The sequence below is a fragment of the Castor canadensis genome, chromosome 17 (genome assembly GCF_047511655.1).
Source record: "Castor canadensis chromosome 17, mCasCan1.hap1v2, whole genome shotgun sequence".
Classification (NCBI taxonomy): Eukaryota; Metazoa; Chordata; class Mammalia; order Rodentia; family Castoridae; genus Castor; species Castor canadensis.
Window position 1 is genome coordinate 14,195,830 of NC_133402.1, and position 15,272 is coordinate 14,211,101.

Sequence of the window (15,272 nt, forward strand, 5' to 3'; positions counted from 1 at the left end):
TTTTACAAAACGTGTCAAAAATCTTAATAAGCCACAAATGCCCTAAATCTTTAGCTTAAACACAACTTTGTACTTTTTCAAAGAAAATGTCTAAATAAATGTCAAATTACTAATGTAGCCTTTTCCACTTAGTCAATCGTTGGAGACCAGCATGGGCTACTTATAGCAAGTTCAAGGTCAGCCTGGCAACATAGCAAGTCTCTGTCTCAAACAAATCCCACCCACATACCCATGGAGGGAAAAAAAAAACTACAATTACTTTCTCAAGTACCTATTTTTTCTTTTGATCCTGCAGCAAGTAGATTAATATTTTCTCCTGGTAACAGTTCCAGTTGCTCAGTGCATTCGACAAATTCTCCAGACTCAAAACTGCTTAGTGACCTGTAATTATAGCATTGTTCAGCTCATGTTCTGCCTTATTCAGCCTGTGGAACTATTCAAAACAGAAATGAGTTCTGCAAAGAAGCGCAGTACACAGCTTTCTTCCGAAGAAACGTTCAGAAATGGAGTATGACGCCATTTTTATTTTGAAGAGGTGCAGCATTCTTCATTAGCACTAAAACTGGATTGTCCAATAGGAGTGTCACTCAGCCCTGAGTGTCTCCTTCCCCTTTCTCTGTGCTGCAACCTGTTGGCTGGGGGCTGTCCAGCTCCACAGATGACCCCAGCACTTCCTTCTCTGCACTATTTCTTCACCCCTATAAGACTCCAACCATCTGTGGCAACACCACTCTTTTCATGGAAGACATTTACCTTCTCTGAAAGAATCCCTTTCAATTGTCTTGATTTATCTGAAAACTAATGACACCTCTGAAACTCTTTTTACAGTCCTCTAGCACCAACGTTGGGACAAGAGACCTCATCCTCCTAGCTCCCTGGGCTGCTTTTCAAATCCCTCACTCCATCCCCATTTCTACCACAGCTGCTCCCAAAGCAGAACGAAGATTTCTCCATCTGTTTTCCACCTTTGCCTGCCCTCTGTGTCTCTTCTCTTGCACTTAGCCTTAAGCCAGCTCTGGAAATGCTCATCACTTAACTCACTCTGTGCCTATTATCTACCTAGATCAGAGGAGCCAAGGCTTCTTCAGTGAGCCTGGGTACTAGGCACCAATGAACTGTTTGGCCCTTGTGAGCAGCAGGTACCTCATATGCACTGAGCGCCCCAGTTCTGCACTGTCAATTGATGACAACTCCCCAGAATATCAACACATACTTTTTGCATTCCTCTACCCTCACCTCTGCGCCCAACTTTAACTGCTTTCCTTCATGTTTAAAAAAGGTCAGTTGTACTTAATCCTTTTATCAATGTTCTTTTTGTTAAAAGGTAAAAATTCATGTCTCATTTCTGTACTGCTGTGTCCCATTGCCAGGCACACAGTACATGCTCAATGAATAAGCTACCCAATAATTCAGCAGTTGAAAGCAAGGTTAGCACACCAAGTCTAATGACCTGCGTCTTCCTGGCCCCATGTCTAGAATACGCTGAGTACTAATTTTGACTAATTTACATAATAAATGCTTAGTGAAATGAGAAAAGAGACAATTTATAAATGTTCACAAACTGTCCTTGTTAAAACAAATGTTTTTATATATTCATACCTAATTTAGAACCACAGCTGTCATGTGTGGTCCTTTCTAAAGCAGCAATATTCTTTTCCTTACAAATAATGAGTCTGTTTTCCCACTGCATGAGCACCATCTCACTTCTAGTGTTGGCTTCCTGTTGTAGGTGTTATGATAGTATTATTAGAGATACCCTTCTAGTCACTGAGTGCCCATCTTACTGGGTGCATATAGCCTTACTTTATGTAGTTGAAGTCAGCTTTCAGGTTGAGGGATGTGCTGCTGGTGCCCTTCTTCAGCTCATGCACAGCGTTCTGCCACTCCTGGACAGCAGCCCAGTCAGCAATGGAAACATAGCACTCACATGCTTTATTTCCTAAGTAGTTTATGACCTCGGGGGAAGAGTCCATCGGTTTGGACAGCAAAGTTTTTCTGGATTCACCTGAATGAAAACATTTTATAAAATGAGAAGAAAGAACCAGAGCAACTGTAAAAACTTCAAAGAGCTCAGAAACCTGAAAACATACAGTGAAGTCAATAACACAAAACATTTGACTCCAATTTTTGTATTGTTTTGAGTAAACACTGAATGCTCACCGTTCAGAGAATGTTTGGGGCTGGCACTGTTGCGTCCCGCATTGGCCAAAGTGAGAACAGACTTGTCAAAGCTGGAAATGCAGCAATCTACACCTGTCATGGCACACAGGTGCTCCTGGTACTCCACAGAGGCCTTTTCAAACCTTAAATGTAAATTGAAGCAATCTTATTTCCAAAAAACTAACGGTGAAAGAATGGATCACTCAATGGATCACTCAATGAATTGAGTTTAGACATCAAGTTTTTTTTGGGGCGGGGGGGGAACACAGCAGCAGGAATTAGATCTCTTCCTCACAACAAATGAAAATAAATTAAAGACAGTTAACATATAGCTGAGCACCATGGCGCAAGTCTAGAGTCCCAGCTACTCAGGAGGCAGAGATAGGAGGGTCACAGTCCAAAAGTATAAGACCCTATCTGAAAAACAAACCAAAACACAGAAAGGACTATAGCTCTAGTGGTAGAGCACTTATCTGGCAAATTTAAAACCCCGAGTTCAGTTACCAGTACCGCCCCCAAACAAACAAAAAAATAGTTGATGTTAACGAATATTAGAGTATAAAGTAACTAGTGGAGACAAGACAAGTAACTGATGTCTGTATATAGAAAACCTGTATGGAAGGATAAATACAAGAAAAGAATCTGTAAGCAAAATATGGTAGTCCCTGCCTGTGAATCCAGCACTCAGAAGGCTGAGGTAGGGTCAAGTGTAAGACTAGCCTGAGCTACATACTGAGACCCCTATCTCAAGAAAAGAATCCATAAAGTAACAGATCTAACTGCATAATGACACTTCTAGGTTTCTAAGACAGAACATAAACATGTTAAAAGATGATAAATCAAGAAATCTAATAGCATCAATAATGCTAGTATCATAGACTAATAAAGAAAAAAATAAGGGGCCATGATCCATGATTTGAAAAATAAAAGTCACAAATGGTCAATGGGAAAGGCTCTACTATTCCACATTAATAAGGAAATGCAAATAACAAGTATTTTCATTGATGTTTGTGACTGAGTTCTTTTCTAGCGGTACTGGGTTTTGAATGCAGGGTCTCGTGCCAGAGTTCTTAAAGTAACCCTTAGTATTCATAAAGGTGAAGGGAAGGTGTTCTCTATCATTAGGGCATAAATTGGGGCCATCTTTAACTTGGCAATATTTTGTTTCATGAGCCTTCTAGTCTACAGCCTTTATTACAGTAAATCAACCTGCAAGAATGGATTCAAAGGAAGTAATAAAAATATTATACAGTAACATTAGTTAAAAAAAAAAATACTGAAAAAAAACCTGAATGTTCAATAAGGAATGTTAAATTATAGTATACGCACAAATAAATAAAAACTGCCCATTAAAAATCAGATTACAGGATATTCTTTCAAAATACTGTTGAGTGAAAAAGGCAGGTCATAAAACCTTGCACCTAAGTACGTACTGCTGTTACTATGAAATGAGGAGAAAACCATGTACAAAAAAAAGAACTAGAAAGGCACACACAGCAGAACTAATAGTTACCAACAGGAAAAAGGATTATAAGCAGTTAATTTCTTTATTTTCCTAAATCTTTTAAGACTGGTTAAAGTAACACAAATGGACCCAGACTGTCATGGTACATGCTCCTAAGAAATCAAAGGAGTTTGAATGTAGAGTTCCAGGACTAAGAGCAAATACTCCAGCAATATACACTAAATTGTACCAGAATCTGACGGAGAGGGCTCTTAACTAAGCGTCAAGGTCAAAGCGTTTATAAACAACTGACAGATCTTGTTTTCCAATATGATTCCTCATTAACTCCTTAGTAAGGAAGGCACTAAAGTTTCACTACTAATTAAAGAATACACTGAACATGCCTCCTAGTGAAGAGATTTATAGCAATTTCAACTGCTGAAGCTCAACAAAGCAGTTTTAAGATTCAATACAATGGTGACCAGCAATGCAAAGAATTCACACATAAAGCAATCCTATCATCTACGTCTGTCCTCCTAACTTACCTCCCTTCAGCCTGCTGAGCCACTGGGTTAATCCAGAGGAGGTTTTTACCAACAACAGAAGATGACCAGACAGCAATCCCCTGGATAGCTTCAGGACAATGAAGTTCACACAGAGCTTCCACCACCATCATGATTGTCACTTCCAATTCAGTCCCCTGGAAACGGCACTCAGAAAACTTAGTTAGACTCCAACACCATTAAAATTCAAATCCCTACTAAATTTACAACCACTGATCACAACCTAAGCCTACTGAAAAGTCAAAAGCATTTAACAAGCCCAGGCAAATAATTATCACCCCAGGCAACTAGTTGAGGAGACCCATCTAGAAAAACCCCTTCACAAAAAGGACTGGCAGAGTGGCTTAAGGTGAAGCCCCGAGTTCAAGCTCCAGGCTGCAATAAAAAAAAGGTGAATAACAGAATGTTAACAGCAGCACAGGTGTTTATCTCCTCCCCTCAGAAAGTTACCCAAATACTTAACCTATGACCTCTGTAGGAATAACACTTGCACTAAACGTAAAGCAAAAGTTAAACATAAATATGAATTAAACAATGATCACCTTCATGCTTTTGAATATTGCTTATTGATGGTACCTCAATGAGTAAACATTTTAATTTTTCTTTGGTAGCACTGGGATTTGAACTCAGGCCTTTGCATTTACGAGGCAGGTGCTCTACCACTTGAGCCATTCCACCAGCCCTAACATTTTTATTTTTAATAGTTCCACTTGTTTATTGTGAGAACATTTAAAAGCCAATGTTCGAGTACTTTACCAGGTATTATCAAAGTACCTTCTCTTTATTAGCATGCTATTTACCCATGGGGAGGGATACATTATGACATTTATAAAAGTGCTTACAAGACATCTTAATAAGATTCACCCACTCCACCACACTCTTTTATCCACCCAAAATAATTTCTTCAGATCAGACATGGTGGCCCATGCCTGTAATTCCAAGTATTGGGAGGCAGAGGCAAGAGGATTTTGAGTTTGAGGCCAGTCTGGACCACATAGCAAGACCTCATCTTCAAAAAGAAGTAACTTTCACAGACAAATTTCTTACAATTGCCCTTGAAGTTCCAACCCTTAAGCATAAGAAGTATTTTTGTTGTTTTTTTCTTTGGTGGTGGTGCTGGGGTTTGAACTCAGGGCCCTGCACTTGATAGGCAAGCTCTCTACCACTTGAGCCACATGTCCACTTCAAGAAGTAAACATTTTTAACATGTGTTTGTGCTATGTAGAAAACTTAAAATAGGTAACTTGGGGAGTTACTGGTTTTAGAAAATATTGGATCAAAAAGCTTTGAAAATGAACAGAAGTTTTAACTTATTTTATCTGACTAAATCACACCAAAGAAATGTGTAACCCATTTCTTTAATTTACAGACTTAAGGTGAGTCAATTTGGACTGAGTTTATTAACTGAGAGGTAGCACACTTGCCTGGTATCTATAAGGCAAGTAAAAATGAATTAATTGCAAACAAAATCCTGTACCTGAGGAGCACTGGCCTTCATCTCTGTGAGCAGGTCAAAGCCGTGTCTTACAGTAACGGCTGGCTGGCCCGCCAATAGGCCGACCCTCATGATGGAGAGGCGGATGCGAGTTAACCAGTCTTGACAAGTTTGGCGATTGGTATAGAAAAAAGTTCTAATGACCTTTAGAAAAAGGGGAAAGAGAAGCTCAGGATTGGTTCAAATTATAGGTATGGATGTCTCGAACACAAAGAAATCAATTACACAAGTCTATTATAATTCCAGTACCACACATACCACCAGGCTTGATGATGAAACTGTTACAAGGCACCAATATCCCTGTAAAACCCACCTTGGGAGGCGATGTTAATGCATTAGCACAGCCCTCATATGCATTGTACATTAATTTCTCCAGATTTTCCAGATACTGCAGAAGGAGAACAAGTCTAAGTTGGTTGCTACCATGGCCCTCATCATTGTCTGCTGTTGTCCACTGACTAACATCTTGATCAGGGTTTAACGTGTGAGCTGCGAGACTTCTAATGATACCTAGAAGCAAAGACAGCATTCTAAATTAAAAGCAAATCTTTAAAGATTCTATAAATAAATCTTAAGTTATTTCACACATTCACACTTATCAAGTATCCTTTTTTTCTATGCAACATTTAAAAACAAAAAAATTCCACCACAGAACATCTTTCATTTTACAGGAAAAAGGGTGTTTTCTCCACAAAAACTCATCCCTAAGCTTCTGAACAAAAACAGTTAGACTGGGCACAGTGGCTCAATCTGTTATCCTAGGCACTTGAAAGTGGACATTAGGAGGATCAGTTTAAACCAAACCATACAAAAAGTTCCTAAGTACCCCCTCAATGAATGGACAGGCGCAGTGGCATATGCCCACCTGCCATTAGACACAAATAGGAGGACAGTAATTGAGACCAGCTTGGTCATAAAGCCAGTACCTGTCTCAAAAATAACCAAAGTCAAAAAGGGCTGGCAGCATGGCTCAAGTGGTAGAGTACCTGACTAGCAAGTGCAAGGTCCCAAGTTTATACTCCAAAAGTATTGCCAAAGAAAAAAAAGAAAACAGCTGTCATGGCCAAGGAGATTTTCAATGAAACCTTATTATAACAAGCCTACCTAAAAATCGCTCATACAATATTCGAAAAAAACTTTTACTTCTGAATTTAAAAGGCTTTGAACATTATGTGCATCAAGAATTTTGAAGAAGGATAAAGAGGTGATTACCTTCAATTGTCTGGAAAGTATCTTGAGCTCTGCCCAGTGGTGTTCTCAACTTAGAAAGGACAGTGAACTGTGCTGCTTCCCATATAGCCCACTGCCAAAGAACGGCATCTGTCTTTAGAAGATTGCGGGGAATTGTTGATTGGTCACGTTTATCCAGTCTCTGGCAGCTATAGAACAATCTTTCTAACCAATTGTCCTTCCTGGGAAAAGTAGTTTCATATTTAACAGACAATGACAACTTCATTTTAATAATCAAAATAAAATAAAGGGAATGGAAGGAAGGGACAATTTTTCCTACCAAAAGGAGGTCAAACTCACAAAATCAAGGAGCATTTCTTTATTTTGAGATCTTTTCATAGTTAAAACAGGTCGGGGTATGGAGTGGACAATTATTAGGGAAAATGGCTCATGACAATTTGGCTGCCAGGATAAACTTTGTTCACTGCAACTAAGCATCCCACAGCATCTTTATTTCAAGCCCCTCCCCAAAGTGTTGCTGACAGTGAGATCAGGTAACTGTCAAGTTCAGCACTGAATTCCACAGCCCACTTTTGTTTCCACAGGTGCTATGCTCAAAGCAACAGTACTATGATGGAACCTAAAATGACCCACTTAGGACTGGTATTTTCTACTCTGCCCCCTTAACTATATTCTCCCCAAAACTGGGTGTAAGGGAAAGTTATGTGTAAAATTATTTTTCTGAGGGAAAGCAAGAAGCAACTTACCCTGTTCTATGGGAGTTTCCGTACAAAATGAAACTGATGACATCAGAGAAATCCTGTGGATGGAATGTGTTACTTGGTGCTTTGCTCATGTGGCTTCTTAAAGCTAAAGAAATTTCTTGAATTTCTGTGTGATTATTATTGCTGTAAACAGAAAACAAAGTTATTGTTAGGCAAATGTTACAAGGTTAGCAACACTGTAAATGAGTATTTTCTTATTAACTAAATTTGAAGTTAGAAATATAAAACTGAGACTTTAAAATGGATGAGGCGATGTTATTATAACATCATAATTTTAGGTTCCAAAGCTCCCAAATCAACTTAATCAAAAACAATAAAAGGTTACAGCTTAAAAATATGAACTATAAAGAACACATTTTGGCACTACATGAATTATTCTAATTACTGTGAACTTCTAAAGCTCATAAAAGCTGTTACGCTCTTCTAACTTCCTACAAAATTTGATCCTTTGATATTTCAATACTAGGACGATCACCATGCAAGAGATGACAGAAATGTATTAATATGGTGGTTTGTCTGGAATATTATTAGGTATAAAAACAAAGTGCCCTAGTAGGGCCAAGTGGTGATTCCTATAATCCCTGTATATGGGAGGCAGAAGAGATCAAATGTTCAAGGCCAGCCTGGGCTACATAATGAGACTATCTCAACGAACAAAATGGAACAAACAAACAAAAAAAGTCCTCCAAGCAATTTTTATACCTCAGGACAACATCTAAAGGAATTGACTTCAACAGCTTTCCAAAGGCTTGTCGAATGCGAGTTCCACTATGGACTAGCTGAACACGACAAACATCAACACACCTATGAAAAACGGAATGGACAAATCTGGTATAATAACATCCCATGTCATTAGGGCCAGAGTCAAAAGACATGGTCTCTAGTCCATACCTCTGTAACAGATCATCTGGCAGAGACGAGGACAGAGCGTGGAGACTGCTGCACGCTTGCAGACAGATATTCACATCTTCCACAAGAGCTATGAAAAAATACAAATTACTTTCAGCTTATCTCACTATTCTGAACCCATTCCTTCACTCAACAAACAAGGAGTACCTATTATGGCCTAGGCAGAGTTCCTGCCTAGAGTCCTGCCAGTAACATCTGGGAAGATAACACATTCAATGAAACTCATTTAAGATAACTAGTCTTCACACGAAATCTTTTTTTTCTGAGGGAAAATTCAGAAGTGTATGGACTTATACATTCACCTAAGCTCTAAAATGTCTTAAAATCACTTAAAACTTAGATTTCAAATACTAAAAATGAAGAAAAATTCAGGCTTGATTGTCTTATCTGGCACTAAAATGGGGCTTTACAACTTCAGATTGAAAACATGCTGAAATAACTACCTCCTCCCATTACTCTTTTTAAAGGGCGATGACCAAAATTAAAACATCAATCTTACTATTGGCTAAAAGGCCTTTGGAAAATTTATGAAAAGATGGAAGAGAGAACAAAGGTGCGTATGTCTCAGACTTCTTCATTAAAATGGCCACTTCCAAAGCCCATGTCATTAACAGTTTCCTGAAACACAGAATAAACATTTGACTTAACATTTAAAAACAAAAAAACTTAGAACTTTTTTCTTTCTACATCAGTTTTCTAAACTTCTCAAATTTCTTTGCTAAAATGATACTGTGCCTTTTAAGTAAAGCTCCACAAAAACCGCTGCAACAAGGATACTAAGTAACAAAACTAAATTATAAAGTGTTTTACAATGAAGAAGCTAGTCTATCCCACCTCCGTGATCCACACTTCTTAGTCTCAAATTATAAAGAGGAAGAGTTAGTAATATGAAGTATTACTTAGGTACCTCGTGTCCTGGTTAAGGTTATCTTTCTTCAGCAGTATTCCTAGAAGATTTAATATAATGGAGAAATGTTTCTTTGTAGCTGTAGTTACAGTACTAATCACAGCACCGTCAAACAAGGAAGGGGATGAAGAACTGAGACTGCTAGATATAAAGTGATCATGCCTAAAAGACAAAGTATGGATCATCTTTTCACTTTTGGTCAAAACAAAGCAAGCTGGAGAAATAAAATGATCTGTTTATTGTTGCTATGGAGGATTTGTAAGCACAGTACCTGGTACAATGAGAATATAAGGTATAAAGCACTGCATACTGAATAGCCGGGAAGTGAACAGCCAGGTCACCATGCACGATCATCAGATTCTTGCTCAGAAGTGCAAAGACTGTTGGAGACAGTGCCCACATCTGGCAATGTACAAAAGAAAGTGTATTTATGACTTCTCCAAAACAGAGTTTATCCTTCAAAATAAGTGTGTTTAAACATCTTTTAAAATGACAGGCCTGATTTGGAAATAATCTAGCACATAAACCTGGATCTTCACAAACACTTCTGAAGGTAAGACAGTAATTCTTGGGCGCTACAGGCAGGCACACAGTCTCTGTTGTAACGTACCAAACCCTTTAGCTCTGGTGCTATGGCGGAAAAACGGCCACAGGCAGGACAAGAATGAGTGTGGCTGGGTGCAACTCTCATTACAGAAACAGTACAGACTGATAATGGTCAAAACAATTCTGAATGTTTTAAAAAAAAAAAAATCACTGAACTTGCACACTTTAGATGCAAAACCAGGCACTGGACTGCATTTGCCCCAGGAGACAGATGGCTGATTTGTAGTCTAAGCAAAGTTCTTTGTACCCTTTGGTATAACCACCATTACTTTCTAAATTTTTTTTTTGGGGGGGGGAAGCAGCACTGGGGTTTGAACTCAGAACCTCACACTTGCTAGGCAGGCACTCTTACCACTTCAGCATTGTACCAGCCTTTTTGTGTTTGGTATTCTCGAGATAGTATCTCTCAAACTATTTGTCCAGGTTGGCTTCAAACAGCAATCCTACTGATTTCTGTCTGCCTCCCAAGTAGAGGGATTACAGACATGAGCCACCAGCATCCAGCTTCAATTTCTGATATACTGAAAATGGCAAGGTGCCTGCCCAATAAAGATAAAAGGCACATTGAATCACTCATGCTTTTCCAGATTTCTCTTCTTTTGGGGGCAATGCTGGGAATTGTATTGAACTCAGGGGCACACACTTGCTAGGTAAGCACTGTACCACTTGAGTCATGTCCCCAGTCCTTTGTCTCTTAGCTTATTTTTCAAATATGGTCTCACACTTTTGTCCAGGTCAGCCTTCGAACATGAGTCTACTTGTGCCTACTGAGTAGATGGGATTATGTGCACCAACATACCTGGTCTTTCCCTTTTCCTTTATTGCTATGACATGCTATTCTGCCTGACTGTCCCTTCCCACCCTTTTCCTGTTTCCAGAGTACAGGACATAAATCTCCTCCAAACTGTGTACCATGTGAGTTCCCTGAAAACCATTAGTATGTAAAGAAGGTAAGCATTTACTGCAGTCTTCAAATATAAGGTGAAACTAAGCCAGGTGCCAGTGGTTCATGCCTGTAATCACAGCTACTCAGGCAAATAGTCTGCTGAGAACCTATCTCAAAAAAATTCTTTTACAAAAAAAGGGCTGTTGGAGAACTGTCTCAAGGTGTACGCCCTGAGTTCAAGCCCCAGTACTGGGGGAAAAAAAAAAAAAAGGTGAAACTAACAAATTTTTGAAACTTCTTTAAAAATGGTATCTTTAATCTTCTCTGAATGTATGAGCCAGGTGTGACGGCTCATGCTTAAAATCCCAGCACTGAGGCAGGAGGATCCTGGGCTACATGGTGAGACAGTGTCTTAAAAGGAAAGTTAGAAATATATGAACGTTCCTAGAGAAAACAGTAGGCAATCAAAATATAAGACTGTGTGTGTAAGCACTAACTGTAGTGAAGAGAAGATGAAAGTATCAGAGGAAGGAAGGAACTGCATATTAAAGATCTATACAGATCTGAGGTGTGGAAAATCCTGACAAAATTTTCTGAGTTAGAGTTCACAGGAAAAAGTCACAAAAGACCTTTTCTTATCAAGGGAAAAAAAGTTAAATATAATGATGAGGTATTATTCCTGCAGATCCTAAATATGGCCATGAGACTGACTGTACAGACACTGACATGATATTAAATGATATATATAAAGAGACGCACCCCAATTAGTGAGTTTTTGGCATTTCCAACTGTTGTCAGGGCACTGAGGTCAAATATAACTACAAACTTTGCATTGTCTACATTGAATACATGATTCTTAAAAGCCTCATGTTTTATTTCGGAACAGGCATCAGGAAGTTGTAGACTGTGTAGCAAGTTATTTAGGGCACAAGTCATTTCTCCTAAAATTAACTTATAGGCAGTCTCCAAAACAGGAATATTCTTCAAGCTGAGCACTGCTTGATAAACAGCATGGGCTACAGCAACAACCTGAAAAAAAGAAAACTTCATCAAGTGATGGTCATTGGAAAATAAATCTAAAATTACATGGTGCACCAAATCACTATCTGCATGGTGCTAGGAAACAAATCAAGTTAGAACTAATGTACTCAGAATCCAAAGTACCTAAGAATCTTAATTTTTTTAAAACCCAACCTTGGGGAACCTAAAAATTTTAGTGAATTTTTTTAAAGTTCTAAAGCTTTATCACAAAAGAAGTACTCTAAATGAAAGCTGCCAATATGAAACTTCCTCAATGACCATTTTTTATAAACAGCGAATATCAAAACGTATGCAAACAGCAGTTTAAGACTGGTCTTCCTACATCTGTTTGAAAAATCTACAGTGGATTTGGGGGTTGGCTGAGAAGCTAGTAATTTTTACTGATTATACTCAGTACTTCTGAATTTGTGATTCTTTAAATGTATCTGCCTTTTATCTTTATGAACATTTGCTGTATATTCTGCAAAGTTACCCGGCACATTCAACTGAGTATAATAACCTACATGCTAAGGCAAGTCGTTACGGCCACTGCACTCTCAATCAAATCCCACCTAACTGAGCTTCACGAATGTAGCTAAGTCCAGCTCTTTAATGACAGAAGTTACCAGAAGCCAGTATCAACGCATCACATACCTCTTTTTCTTTATGATAACGCAAGAATAGTAGCTTAGATGATGGTACAAACAACTTTTCGACAAATGATGATGGCAGTTTGGTATTTATCTGTTCAACAATCTAAAAACATAACATTTTTTTAGAAGAAGGCATAGAACTTTAAGTACATATGCTAAGTCAAACAAGCCAATCTAGAAAGGCTACATACTCTAATTCCAAGACTGTACCTTTTCTGAGAAAAGACACAGTATGGAGATAATAAAAACATCAGAGGTTGCCAGGGGTCTGAAGCTTGGAAGGAAGGAAGGATGCAGAGGTGGAACCCGAGTAGTGAAACTATCCTGCATGATATTGTAATAGCAAATAAATACTTGCCATTACACATTTGTCAAACCCCATAAAATGTACAACAGAGTGAACCCTAAACTCAACTATGATCAGTAGCTGGTAATAATGTAGCAATATGTGCTCAGCAATTTTTGCAAGTGTAACATACTAACACAAGTTTTTATTAAGAACACTTGAAACTGTTGTAGCGGGGCATAAGAAGTCTGCACTTTCTGCTCAACTTTTCTGTGGACATAAAAACTGTTCTAAAAAAAAATGCAGTCTATTAATTTAGAAAAGAGTAACATATCTAAGCTGTATTTTAAACCCAGTATGCTGTGGTATTAAAGTGAGATCTAAATAAGATATACACATTTTACCCTTAAACATTGGCTTTTTTAAACATTGGCAAAAAAAGGTGTAACTTCGGCAGAAATGTTCAGCAGAACATGAATTCTCTTTAAAGTAACACAGTTTGGAGATGAAGGAACATGGAGGAGGAGTCAAGAGAGTTGGCAGCCTAGATGAAACCAGATGGACCATGCGCTTCTAATTACAGAAGCCAGTGTGATGCATGCAGAGATCCGCTGTACTAGTCTACTTCAAATGTGCTTTACAATGTCCATAATAAGAGGGGAGTTGTTTACAGTTAAGAAATTAAAGGAATAAAAACTATATAAGAAGTTTTATTTGGGAAATAAAATATAAAGAGTCTTTCAAAATAACTATCAAGTATTCTCTCTCATACAGTATTACCAGGGGTACCAGAGTCTGAGGTGAAGGGTGATAGTCCGCTCAGAAAAATGAGTAAAAGTTCACGAGACGAGCTACCAGCCGTGAGAAGTAAGTAGCTACTAGGGCAAAAGCAGATTATAAAAACAAAATTTATCAATGCACTCAAAAGAAACAAAAAGGTAAAGCCCTTAATTTAACAACCACAAAGCAAAGTTCTTAATTTTCTTATCTAAAGGTCTAAATAAACCAACAAATTAAAAAGCAACAGCAACAAAGAGTGACTGACATACCAATGTGAGTAAATTCAAGACTGAGATGACGTAATCGGTAGCACAAGCCTGGCAATTCTCCAGCTGGTCTAATCCATACGTAATAACCATGTCACAATGTATAGTCATGCTAGGGTCCAAGCTGCCGAGCAAAACACCAACACACTCATTAGCAGCTGTCAGCACAGCCTCAGAAAAAAACACTTGGTTTGCAGCCGTCACACATCTCATTACTCTGTACAGAACCTGCAAATGGGGAAAACAAGCAGCTTTTTAAAAAAAATTCAACATTAACTCCATGTGACAAGAAAACATTTTCTATTTAATGCAGCTTCAACTGAAAATTAACTGCATGGCGGGCCAGTAATCTTGTTGTGTTGTTTTGTTGTTTTTGTTTTTGGAGATGGATTCTTGCTATGTTGCCCAAGCTGCCTGGAACTCACAATCCTGCCTCTGTGTCGGGATTATAGGCATGTACCAGCACACAGAGCTAGCTGTCAGCAGTCTCTTAATATTTTAGTTCACAATAGCTGAATAATAAGGGCATTTTTAATACAATATGTAAAAATCATCTTGGTTAAAAATTTTCCAAGTACTATTGTGATAAGAAATGGAATTTTACCAACTTCTATTCCCATATGCCCACTTCCTCTCTCCCCAAAGTCACTGGATAATCGAAGCTCAGAATTTCTCCAATCATGAAATGCACCAGAACCTAAAACACTAACGATGTTAGCAGCATGGGAGCAACCTGGTCACACTTACTTAACTTTGGCTCCTGGGCTTTTGATACTCTTAAAACTAAGCACTCAAGTCACCTTAGGCTGGTATTAAATTGAACAATGACCATAATGCTGGACAAGCGCTCACCCCTACCCGTGAGAAACATCCCCAAGCTTGCTACATAATACCCATCAATGATTACAAATACTAGGTAATTTCTAACACATACACATGCCACTAAACCAAAACAGTCAATGTCTCTCCTTTTGTTTAACTTATGAGTTAAATGCCTTTATTTCAACTCCAACAGTCTTCAAATAACCATCTTTTTAAAGCAGCAAAAAGGAAACAAAGATATTAAATCACCTGGATCAGATTTAAATCATCAACATGCAGTTTAATTATCACTAGGATCTGATATTTCTGCTCTGATACACAATTAACTTGCCAAGAACTTTATATATAATGAATATTCTCTTTTGTCTGGCACTGTGTCAACAATGTGTTCCTCAAAAGTAAATGCTCCTAAAAGCTAGCACTGTGTCTGAACAGTAACTTTTAATAATTTACGTCTTCTTGACTATATCGTCATGTGTCTGTATTCTGATCCAAACACAGCACAAGGCCTGGAACTCAT

At 38.3% G+C, this 15,272-nt stretch overlaps 1 protein-coding gene across 3 annotated transcripts in view; it reads right to left on the reverse strand.

Annotated features, from left to right (window-relative positions):
- Smg1 (SMG1 nonsense mediated mRNA decay associated PI3K related kinase) overlaps positions 1–15,272 on the reverse strand; it is an 86,276-nt gene that overhangs the window by 37,889 nt on the left and 33,115 nt on the right. For all 3 annotated transcript variants that reach the window (XM_020160442.2, XM_020160443.2, XM_074059970.1), the window contains 16 exons: positions 13,934–14,158; positions 12,600–12,701; positions 11,685–11,954; positions 9,705–9,835; positions 9,434–9,595; positions 9,026–9,144; positions 8,509–8,596; positions 8,320–8,421; positions 7,600–7,740; positions 6,875–7,074; positions 5,976–6,172; positions 5,645–5,806; positions 4,150–4,304; positions 2,161–2,303; positions 1,804–2,005; positions 272–381 (listed from right to left, as the gene is read on the reverse strand). In XM_020160442.2, coding sequence (XP_020016031.2) covers positions 272–381; positions 1,804–2,005; positions 2,161–2,303; positions 4,150–4,304; positions 5,645–5,806; positions 5,976–6,172; positions 6,875–7,074; positions 7,600–7,740; positions 8,320–8,421; positions 8,509–8,596; positions 9,026–9,144; positions 9,434–9,595; positions 9,705–9,835; positions 11,685–11,954; positions 12,600–12,701; positions 13,934–14,158 — 2,509 coding nt within the window. The remainder of the gene's footprint in view (positions 1–271; positions 382–1,803; positions 2,006–2,160; positions 2,304–4,149; positions 4,305–5,644; positions 5,807–5,975; positions 6,173–6,874; positions 7,075–7,599; positions 7,741–8,319; positions 8,422–8,508; positions 8,597–9,025; positions 9,145–9,433; positions 9,596–9,704; positions 9,836–11,684; positions 11,955–12,599; positions 12,702–13,933; positions 14,159–15,272) is intronic.